The sequence below is a fragment of the Eublepharis macularius genome, chromosome 5, assembly GCF_028583425.1.
Source record: "Eublepharis macularius isolate TG4126 chromosome 5, MPM_Emac_v1.0, whole genome shotgun sequence".
Lineage (NCBI taxonomy): Eukaryota > Metazoa > Chordata > Lepidosauria > Squamata > Eublepharidae > Eublepharis > Eublepharis macularius.
The window spans coordinates 167,889,047-167,900,671 of NC_072794.1; the positions used below are offsets into that span (position 1 = coordinate 167,889,047).

General features: G+C 45.9%; 1 protein-coding gene across 1 annotated transcript in view; it reads left to right on the top strand.

Annotated features, from left to right (window-relative positions):
• Positions 1–11,625, top strand: part of ZBTB46 (zinc finger and BTB domain containing 46) — a 96,790-nt gene that overhangs the window by 82,098 nt on the left and 3,067 nt on the right. The window contains exon 4 of the mRNA XM_054981718.1: positions 7,519–7,694. Within this exon, the coding sequence (XP_054837693.1) occupies positions 7,519–7,694 (176 nt within the window). The remainder of the gene's footprint in view (positions 1–7,518; positions 7,695–11,625) is intronic.

Below are 11,625 nucleotides of genomic sequence, written 5' to 3' on the forward strand. Positions count from 1 at the left end.
TGTTTACTGTGAAGCTCAGAAGAAAGCTGTGGAATATAATTTGTAGTAGTGCTCTATCTTACGGAGCTCAGAATGTATGTATATTTTGGAAAAAAAGTTTTTTTTAAATAAAATTTTAACCACAAAAGTGGTTGACTTTTGTCTCTTCTTCGTCACAGTCAGTTGTTACCATTTTCCTTAACCAAGGAAAAGGTTTTCTGGAAGCAAATCTTTAAAAATCCAAATCAATTAAATGCCAAAACCAGTAAAACATTCATTAATCCTTTATTTTCAGGGTTTTTTTCTGGAGCCCAAAGCTGTAGCATGTGCAGCCTTGAAGAAGCAGTTTTTCATAATGCTCCTTAAGATCCAGTCATACTTTCACAAACAAATGTACCTTGTTGCACAGTCCCTGTTTGTGATGTGCCTCTTCGTTGTGGAGCAACCAGGCCAAACCTAGCAGCTGGCAGGAGGGTTGGGGGTGAGGAAATGGGGGGGGGGAGGCTCGTGTGGCTCTGTTGTGAAATCCCTTTTGAGGAAAACCCAAAAGTGGCATAGGGTTCCTGTAGGAATCCTGAGAAAGTCGATGGCAGAATCATAGATTCCTAGAGCTACCCTATGTCACGCCCAGGTTTTCCATGGAAGTGATGCCACAGTGTAGCGGACTTCACTGGGTTTCTTTCCTCCCACCGCCTCTTGGAAGGGTAGTGGGCAAATGAGGCTGCCAGTGGGAGGCTTTCCACCATAGCGGGAGGCCTGCCAGCCCTACTTGGGGCATTTAATAAGCTATGGAGGAACCTGTTTATCTGAGCAGTCTCTCCTCTTGCCCATGAAGTCCATCAGGTGCAGCAAAGGCAGGCACGGTCTCTACGCGCAGAGCTAGGAAGGTAATGGGAATTTCCATCTCAGAAGTCTTGTGGCCTAACTTAAAAATGGCTTCAGCAGCCCCAGACCTTGAACTAGAGATCAGCAATGAAGTTGGCACGCTTAGAACCTCCATTCCTGTTCATTTTGTCCTGCTGCCAGATCTGGACAAATAGATTGAGCAGACTTTTGAAGCCCTACAGAAATCTGAAAAACCTATCAACGGCAAGGACTGTGGGAAGAGCTCCTCTATTATAATCCCTCTACCTTCAGCTCTCTGTTTGCATACCGAAGCTCAGTGAAATGAGACGATTATTCTCTTTTTATGAAGTGGTTTGTGCTGTTTGTGTTGAATAGTATTGAAAATAGCTTCGAGCTGGATTGTGGAGTTTAAGGATGACCCTTGCTGAGCTTGTTTAAGCAGCTTATGTTTTGCTTACCTTGTCTAGACGTTGTGATAGTTGGTGATCCTTTGGCGTACACACCATTTTGTTTGTATAACTTTATGCTAGCAATCAGATAGGTGGAAGATCTTTTTTCTGCCCCTGTGCAGCTAGAGACGGAACTGCTGTAACTTCTGATGGCTGCTTGTTTGCTTTCTCAGAAGAGAGATTGTATCCCTAACAGGGGCCGCAGTCCAAACATTTTTCATATATTTTTAAGTTCTCCCTGATTCAGTGACAAAACATTGGTGAGATCTCTTAAACAGACAAGAAAAGCATGTTAAATATTAGATTGCAGGAATTTGCTAAGTGCTTATCTTTATTCACACAGGTGGATATTTACAATCTTTTAGGCTTTGAAGCAATGAGTATGGGTGGGGGCATACTGTACTGTTAAATGGTAACCATCCTTGCAGTTCTGCTTGGGAAAATACAGTAGCTTTGATTTCGTTTTCCACATTATCCTTTATTGTATTGCCAGTGGATGAAAATACCATGTGTGGGTCAAGTGGTAGTGGTGGAGATTGCCTTCAAGTCATAGCTGACTTATGGTGACCCCTGGTGAGGTTTTCAAGGCAGGAGAATAACAAAGGTGGTTTGCTATTGCCTGCCTCGTCTTCCTTAGGAGTCTCCCATCCAATTACTACCAAGGACATCCTTGCTTAGCTTCTGAGTTCAGACAAGATCAGGCTTGCCTGGGCTATCTAGGTGAGGGCATGGGCCAAGTGTGATGGTTCTAAAAGCAACTTTAAACAACTGTGGGCTGCAATATAATGGGTGTTGGTTTAAAAAAATCAACCACTTCAGGTAGGAAGAGGTCTTCTTATTCGAAATCTTTGTTTGCGAGGGGCTTTAACCACAGAGCTGGGTTTTCCAACCAGCATGTGTTTTAACAGTTTTGCTCAGTAGTAATCATTTATGGTTGGTTGTCCCCACAACTATGCAAGGTAGGACATTATTCCCAACTGAAGCTGGTGAAAAAACGGCTAAATGGCTCTATGGATGTATTCCAAGAAATGATGCATGGAATTCCTTGAATAGTAACTATAACCCAGATCCAGTTTGGTGCCAGTTTGGTGTAGTGGTTAAGAGTGCGGGACTCTAATCTGGAGAGCCGGGTTTGATTCCCCACTCCTCTGCTTGAAGCCAGCTGGGTGACTTTGGGCTAGTTATGGCTCTCTGGAGCTCTCTCAGCCCCACCCACCTCACAGGGTGTTTTGTTGTGGGGATAATAATGGCATACTTTGTAAACCGCTCTGAGTGGGTGTTAAGTCATCCTGGAGGGCGGTATATAAATCCAATGTTGTTGTTGTTGTTGTTGTTATTCCGGGCTTGTATTTGACCCTTTAATGAATTGCAGTACCGTACGAGTAAGCAGCTCCCTGTGATCAGTAAACTGCCAAGACTTTCCATTTGTGTGTGATGGGCTTATTGTTGGGAAGCTTTGCAGGTTCTGTATATAACAACAACAACAACAACAGCGCCATCAAGTTGCAACTGACTTATGGTGAGCCCTCATTGGGTTTTCAAGGCAAGAGATGAGCGGAGCTGGTTTTACCTTTGTCTTTCTCTGCATAGCAACCTGTCTTCCTTGGGGGTTTAAGCACAAACGGGACTGATCCTGCTGCGTTTCAGCTTGGAAGAGTCTAGGCTTTTCGAAGAAGTGGAATTCCTTGATTCCTAGCTGAATTGTGCTGAGAACTCCAGGGACAGTCAGGCCCCCTCCCCTCATCTTCTCCAAACATTTGTATCACGTCGCCCAGATAAAAGTTCTTTGATTCCGCTATTGGGAAAGTAGGGCCTGAGTTGTCCGAGAGCCTGATTAAATGGAAGGAAGAGACTCAAGCCCCTCAAGTTGCCTGTGTGTTGATATTGGCAACAAGGAGTACACTGGATAATGGCTCCATAAGCCAACGCTGCGGCATTGCCAAGAGTCATACCCATCTGCTTCTGGGTAGCTACGGCAGCTGAGGATAAGATTAGTGGGGTGCGGGGCTACAAAACATGTGGTATCGTGCCACCTTGCTTTGTGCTTGGTGAGGACCATTACATTAAAAAGTCAAGGCTTCTTTGTATTATCAAAGCAATGTATGATTGCCGCTCTTACATATTAAGATCTCCTTGCTTTTTAAGCAGGGAGGCCACGTGGAAGGGTGGGTGATGTGATTGCTCCCCATGCCAATGCAGTCAGGGAAAAGTGGCGTACCCCGCACAAGTTCTTGCAGGTTCCTCACCATGTAACGGGACCTGGCTTGGGCAGCAACGTGCAACTGGGGCATAGGGGAGAGGCTGCCTATGGTGGAAGGGGGAAAGGTGAAAATGGGGACCCTCAAAGGTAGGTGGGAAGGAGGAAAGGGAGCAGGAAAGGGGGGGAGAGGCTATGGAGGGCAGGGAAAGGAAAGAGGACATGGTGCGGGAAGGGAACGTGAGATGCCCTCTGCAAGTCCTTGCAGGTCTCCCACTTGTATTTATTTTAATTCATTTTAAAAAACTATATCCTGACTCTCTGCCCAACTGGAGCCACCAAAATTACGAACAAAACAAAACATTACAATGGTTTAAGTGGATAGCCCTGTTGGTCTGTAGTAGAACAGCAGGATTTGAGTCCAGTGGCACCTTAAGAGTCCAGCGGCACTTCAGTTCTCGAAAGCTTCCATCCTGAAAATCTTGCTGGTTTCTAAGGTGCCGCTAGACTCAAAACATTACAAAAGTGTATCATGAAAACCAAAACTGAAATACTTATAGAAAACCCAAAGACGACAATTAAAACATAAGGCAAAACTGAGGAATCAGGCAAAAAAATCGTAAGGCAAAACTGAAGTAATGCTGTATGAAACAAAAAAAAGTCTCCACCTGTTGGCGGAAGGATATTGATCACAGGACTCAACCCTGAATGCGTATGTTCCCCCGGCCGCAACACCAGCACATGCATTCTAAAGATTCAAGCTCTTCTCGTTCTTCTCCCCTCTCCTTGCATTCATTATCCTTGGACATAGGGACCCAAACCTTTGCATTTGCAAAATAGTTTATGGCAAACATAATGGTTAAACCGGCAATGTTTTAACGGAATAATGTCAAAGAATAAAACGAAGCCACTAATTCAGATAGGGAGTCGACTTTCAGCAAGGAAGAGTGAATCTGGTGGTTTCAACTGCTTTGCGTATTCCCCTTCCAGTCTTGTTTCAGGGAACAAGCCATTTATTCAGCTGCTCTGTGCATCCTGTTGGTATATTAGACCCCAGGGGTTTCCTTACTTCACGTTTCCCTGGAGTCCATCCGAGTGCTCTTCAGCTCTAAAAGCAGGAGGGAGAAGCACTTCTGGGGGGGGAAATGATTCCATCCAAAGTACTAAATAAGTCACAAATAAAATGTGAGTTACACGGGCATGAGTAGGTGAAGAGTAACTGAATTCCAAACTCTAATCAGTGGTCTCTGCTCTCCCTCCTTGAAGCACCGAGAGTAATTTCGGGATGGCTGCTTTTAAATGACTGCCTGACTCCTCCTCATCTGTTTGGCAGTGGCTAATGGCTAATGCAGGCATCCATTTGCTCTCGGGTTGGTTCAGGGTCGTAAAATGAAGTCTGGCACCCAGTCGCATTTGCAGTTCCCCAGCTCGCAGAGAGAGGGTTCTGGTGCCGGCCCATTTCCGTATATTGGGGCATCGTCGCAAAGGCAAGCCATCCCTGATCGTCAGGCACCTGAACGGAGGACAAGTAATCGGACATACTTGAGCTGATTATTACTTCTTTTTATTGGTGCCTCAGAAGACCATGGAAATATTGATTTTATTCTTTGGCTGTGCCAAGATATTTGACAGCTTTAACAACAGGGATTCCTTTTCTAATGAAACCGCTTGCTATTTCTGTCTGCGCTGACATGAGAGGGGGGTGGGCGTTAAGAAGCTTGAACCTGCTTGGGTTTTTTTTCAAACCTTGGAACTGTTCCGTTATATTTCAATTATACTACACTTTTATCCCCAATGTGGACTCAAAGTAGCTTTTGACGTTCCCCCCCTTCTCCATATTACACGGTCTGTCTAGCCTACCTCACAAGGATGTTGTGAGGATGAGACTGGCCCATGGTCACCCAACGAGCTTCCATAGCAGAGCAGGGTTTCAAAGCCAGGACGCGTAGTTTCTAGTCCGACCCCCGTCGGAACCTTTGCCTTCAAGAAAGTTACTTGTTCTCACTAACCAAAGTTAGTGCGTGGCTAAGGAGCTGAGTAAGAGATCACTTCTCTGCCTGTTCCTGCCTGAAATCAGCTAATTTGACCCCTCAGTGAAGCAAAATTGGAATAGTGATGTTTCGTCAGAACTAGGCTTGCCAACCCTGGCTTTGGAAATTCCTGGAGATTTGGGGGTGGAGCCTGGGGTTTGGGAAGGGGAGGGACCTCAGCAGGGTATAATGCCAGAGTCTGTCTTTCAAAGCAACCATTTCCTCCAGGGAAAACGGGTCTCTATAGTCTGGAGATCAGTTGTAATTCTAGGAGATCTCCAGACCCCATGTGAAGGCTGGCAGTGTTAAAGAACTCTAGGTAGTTCAGCGGCTTTCACACTTTACACAGTTCCATGCTGACCCATTTACATTCTAGAGCATACAGTCAGTTCAGGTGAGATTATGGCCTGATCAGTTAGTAGGTTTACCAGTTGCTGACCAGTGGTGGGCAATCTCCTGGAGGTTTGCACCGTTGCCCGCCAAGGAAGCGACAAATCCCCCGGTGATCACCCGCCACCTGCAGGCAACCTAGGAAAGTATGCGTTGGGCTCTCTCCTGGCAGGGCACAACAGTGTCTCTCCCTGAAGTGACATCATCGCGCAGGCATGCTCCCGCACTCTGCTGGGGCCAATTTTGACTCAATCAGACCTGTGCAAAGTTTGGGAGCATGCCCACAGTCAGCATGATGATGTCATTTCTTGGAAGTGACATCACACTTTTCCGGGAGCACATCCCTCCCACCAGGAGGGTATATAAACTTGGAAACCCTATCAGTTAGCTCTCTCTTGTGCTCCAAATAAAGGCAGAATGCAACCCAGAGCATACCCAACACTCCCCTGGATGTGAACTTTGCAGAGGAAGATTGGTCATGAAGGAAAGGCTGCCTTCTGCATGGGAGCTTGTCTGCAATTTCTTACATTGAAAAATGCCCACAAGCTACCTTTATGTAGATGTGAAACAGTGTGCAAGATTGTGGTCTCATTGGGGAAGCCCTGATACATTTTCAAAGAGTCCCTAGATTGTCTTGGACACAGCTTAAAAACTGCTGCAGCGCACCAATAAAGCACATTCATGTTTGTAGCTCTGGTCCTGTAAGGTTTCAGTTAATGATGTCCATACGGTCAGAGACTCTACTGAGTTGCAACTCTGAGGTCCTCGGTGTGCCCCATCAGCACATACAATACTGTCAAGGTTGTGTTAAAAAATACACTGAGATCTTGAGGGACTTTTTGCACAACGAAGAAATGTTACTTACTAGCAAATTCAGAGAAATTAAGACTTTTTCTCATATGATTCTTCCATTAATAGGAGACCATAAAGTAAATATAAACACTTCAGCAATACCAAGTAATGATTGTCTCAAGTGACCCCATTTCTCTCAGGTTCCTGAGATGGGACATTTTATAATCCCGAGAAGGTAGACCCTGTTGGGCATGCTGAGGGGGGGATGGCTGACTTGTTTCAGGTCAGCAGTTGCCCACAAAGGTTCTTGTGCGGCAGATAACCTTCTTTGGATTTTTATTTAAAGGCATTAAATGTCTCATGGTCCTTGCTTGTCAATAAGTTGCTCCCAGGACGGATTGCTCAACTTGAATCCCCCCCACCCAACTCTGCATTAGCTCCCCCAGAGCATGCGTTACAGCCTTACTAGTAATAACATTTGTGTACTAGAGAAGTAGAGAAAGAAGCGAGACTAGCCACTAGTCAACAAAATTTTGCCGGCTCATAATACAGATAAATAAGAATGACTCGGTCATGAAATGGGGGGGGGATCATTTGGCCTAAAATGGTTTTTAAACTTCATCTAGAGATGCTTATGAGAGAGCCAGGGTGGCCTAGTGGCTAGTGTGTCAGACTAGGATCTTGGAGAGCCGGATTCAAATCCTCACTGCCATGGAAACTTCCCCTTAATGGGAAAACTCCTTTTGGGTGGTGACCACTTAGCTAAGCCATCTTTGTCTTAAGAACAAGAGAAGGCCTTCATTGTAACCTGGGCTGTCTTGTGCTTCCCTTCCAGTGAACGAATTCACGGTGATCAGAAAGAAGTTCAAGTGCCCCTACTGCAGTTTCTCCGCCATGCACCAGTGCATTCTGAAGAGGCACATGCGGTCCCACACTGGAGAAAGGCCTTACCCTTGTGAAATTTGTGGAAAGAAGTTCACCCGGCGAGAGCACATGAAACGGCACACTTTGGTAAGTCGGAACTACTTCTGGAGGGGTTATTCCATCGGTTGGGTGAATTTATCGGACAGCTTTTCTCCCGTGGTGTAGTGACTTTTGCAGTTGTTGTATAGAGATAAGTGGCCGCTATAAGATGGGCGTGTAACAGGCAAAGAAGAGCTACAACAACAGACTGATAGCTTGATCAACATGTAAGCTTTTATGGGCTAGCACTTTATCAGCTGCTGCAAAGGTATCCAAGTTTCTGGAAAGCAAAAAATAACAATGAGGGGTTGAAAGGATCTAGGTCTGTCTAGCCTGGGCAAAATAACATTTTGAGACCGAAATATAGTGAGAGTCTTTAGATGCTTCAAAGGGTTTGGGGGCAGAGGGGAACTCTACGGGTTAAACAAGACAAAACTATGGGAGCTCCATAGCCAGATCATCCCAATATGTGATAAAGCCAAATTGCAAAAGGTGAGTGCGTGTCCATACCCCCCTTTCAGAACCAACAGCAGCATGGGGTGAGGTGATTTCAGTATATAAAACCATACAGGATTAGGACGATTAAACTCCTCCTTAATTCCACATGGGGACCTAAACCATATCACAACTGCAGTACAACAACCATGGGGAAATCTGATCAGAGCACTCCCATTCTGTCATCTAGTTTTATGAGAGATCATCAATTTAAATTAAGGAGGGATGATTAAAGCTTTTTTTTAAAAAAGAAGACATCCCTAAGAACAATTCAGTATTTGAATAAAGCTGTTTACAGAGAGTGTAGAATCTTCATTCTTGGAAGAAAGCTTTGGGTTTTTTTAAAAAATCAGAAGTGATTCTTCAGTAGCAACAGGTTGGGAAGATTCACTGGGTTTTTTTCCAGCTCCAGAATTCTGTGAATTGCATTTGGGCAGCAACACTGTGCACGAGGAAGATCATCTAGACCAGCCTGTGTCCAAACTTTTTAAAATTACTGCTGTGCACGTGTTAACTGCAGGGCATTTGGAATTTCTCATGAAGAAGTTGCACTGCCAGGTGACTTCAAAAGAATCGAATATTTGAAATCCGTATCCTGGAGAGGATCGGGCATATGAGATGCCGCTCTGACAAGAAACATCCGTAACTATATAAGGAAGCTCCGCTGTGCTGGGAAAGATAAGCCGTACAGCAACAGCAGCAAGTGCTGCAATCTGTCCTGAATGGGACTGCTTCAGATGGTGAGGGGCAGGGTGAAGATACGTTGCTCCCAATCAGGGCTCATTTCGAGGGGGAACGTGCAGAAACGCAGTTCCGGCAGTTCCCCAAAGAGGTCACATGTCAGGTGGCCCCACCCACCTGACTCTCGGCCATTTTGGGCCCGTTTCAGCCTGGATTGGGGCTGAAACGTCCCGAATTGGGCCTCTGACGGGTAGTGAATCACTGTCCCGCTCAGCAGCGGCCCAATCCTTATTTATTTAATTTATTTATTTAATTACATTTTTAGACCGCCCTCCCCGTCAGACGGGCTCAGGGCGGTTTGACAACAAATTAAAAACAGTAAAAACATTATAAAAACATTAAAACATCGTTTAAAAAACCATTAAAATTGGGCCCCTTTTCGGCCATTTTCAGCCCCTTTTTGCCATTTTGGGCCCAAATTTGGCCCTGAATGGCCAGGATTGGGTCCAAAACAGCCAGGATAGGTGATGTCAGGGGGTGTGGTATATGTGAATCAGTTATGCTAATGACACACTTCTGATGATGTCAAGAGGTGTGGCATATGCTAATGAGTTATGCTAATGAGTTCCTCCAGCTCTTTTTCTACGAAATAACCCCCGTCTCCCAATATTTTAAAACACACTTCCAAAACTTACAAAATATATGCTGGTTTGGAAAGCCAGGGCTTTTTTTTTTTAAGCCAAAGCACAAATATTTATTTTCTGCCTTCTCAAATTATGAATCTGCCTGCTGCATCATTCCAGTGAGAGCATCCATGTTTCCCCAATGTAAACACGGAAAGATAATCCTGCCATTCTGCCTGAGCCCTTTCAAAATTAGTTCTGTTCTGAGTGTTCTGCTCAGATGTTTTGCATGCAGCCGCTCAATGCAGAGCGACAAGACATTTTGCCCACATTGAACTGAAGAGTCAGACCAGCGGTCCATCTAGTCCCGTGACCTGTTCCACACAACGGCCATGCGGTTGTCCTGGAGGGTCCATTTCCAGGGCATCAAGGCCGAGCCCTTCTCCTGATGTTGTCTCCTGGCGCTGGATTTCAGAGGCTTACTGACTAGAGGTGGGCAGGGACAGAAAGATTCGGTTTTCCCGCTTCAGAAATTCCTGCAGAGCGTTAAGATGGACAAATAAGAACCTACTGGTAGTCCCTACCGGTAGTCCCAGGGAGGCCTGGCTGGCCTCGGCCAGGGCCAGGGCATTTCCAGTCCTGGCCTCAACCTGCCGCAGAGGTTTGGTTTAAACCCATGTGGCAGCGGCATAGACCCGAGAGATTAGGGGTGAACCTTGCTTGGGATCCCAAAATACGTTTTTAAAGCAATGCCAGTGCAACATTTTCGACATCTCAGTAGAAGGATATTCTTAGGTAACTGGTTTCTGTTGTAAAAGTATTTGTTCCCCCCACTACTTCCTCTTTTTCTGGCATAGCCAGAGTCTGAGACACATGCACTAAGGAGCGCGTTTTGCCGAAAGGCCCTGTCTTCCTGCTCTGCCCCACCTCCCACTGGTCTCCTGAAACGGCTCTCTTCCCTTTGGTTGGGGGGGGGGGGGAGTTTGTTACACGTTCAGCCACCGTCTGCCTATGGCAGGTGTGAGCACTGCACCTCAGTTTGCCAAATGGCGGCATTCCTAGATGAGATGGGCAGCGGGCCCGTAATGCTTAAACCGAGATGTTGAAGGGGGCTTCTGTGATCTGTTGCCATAGTATCCAGAGCTCCACTGCCTTTTCCTTCCTTCCGTGAATGCTTGGCCGTTCAGATGAGTGGCCAGCCATCTGGTCATGGGACTAGCTGTTCCCAGAGATGTCCCTTGATCTGCCTCCTTTGGCATGGGCTAATCTCATGCCAGGCAGTAGATCCATTGCTCAATCCAGCTCCACTCTCCCACACACATGCGTGCATTAGTGTCCGTTCTCCTTTTTCTCTCTCCCAAATCACGTGGAAGATCAGCTGATACTTAATTGTTTACTTGATGCTTTAAAAAACCTTAAAGATCAAGCACGAGGCACAGTATGAAGATGTGGTTGCAACACTAAGGTATGTTTGTGCCTTTTCAAAAAACAAAACGAGTGGATTCAGTATGTGTACCACGTAGCCTTTGCGACCCAGGGAAGGCAATACCATTCCCTTGGGAAAGAAAAATAGACGTATGATTAAATAGAAGTGAATCTCATTCCAAATGCCTACTCCAGACAGAGAAAATCCTTAGCAGGAAGGTAAAACCAGCCGTCAGGATCTCATTTACTCTTGGCAGTAAATTCTGTTGCTATGGTGGGTCTGCGGATAGAGCAGTGTGCGTGTCATAACAAGGCTCACTTCATCAAAATGTGTTGGTTGTATTGACTTGCGCTGTGTAATCTGCTTTGAGTCTCAGTGAGACAGACTATAAATAAATTAATAAATACATTAAATAAAGGTCCAAAAGCCAGGGTTGCCAACTCTGGTTTGGGAAATCTTGGAGATTTGGGGGTGGATCCTGGGGCTAGCACGGTTTGGGGAGGAGAGGGACCCCAGTAGGCGGTAGTGCCATAGTCTCCACCCTCCAAAGCAGCCATTTTCTCCAGGGGAACTGATTTCAGTAGCCTGGTGACCAGTTCTAATTCCAGAAGGCCCTCCTGTAGTTTGGCAACCTCAGGGCTTTTTCTGGAATCACGTGCTGTATGCAGTACAGTCACCTCTTTCTGCAGTGCTGGTATCCCTTTAAGCTGGCAGGTTTGGGCCCCCAAGGCAGGGGGCACCACAAGTACTGGCG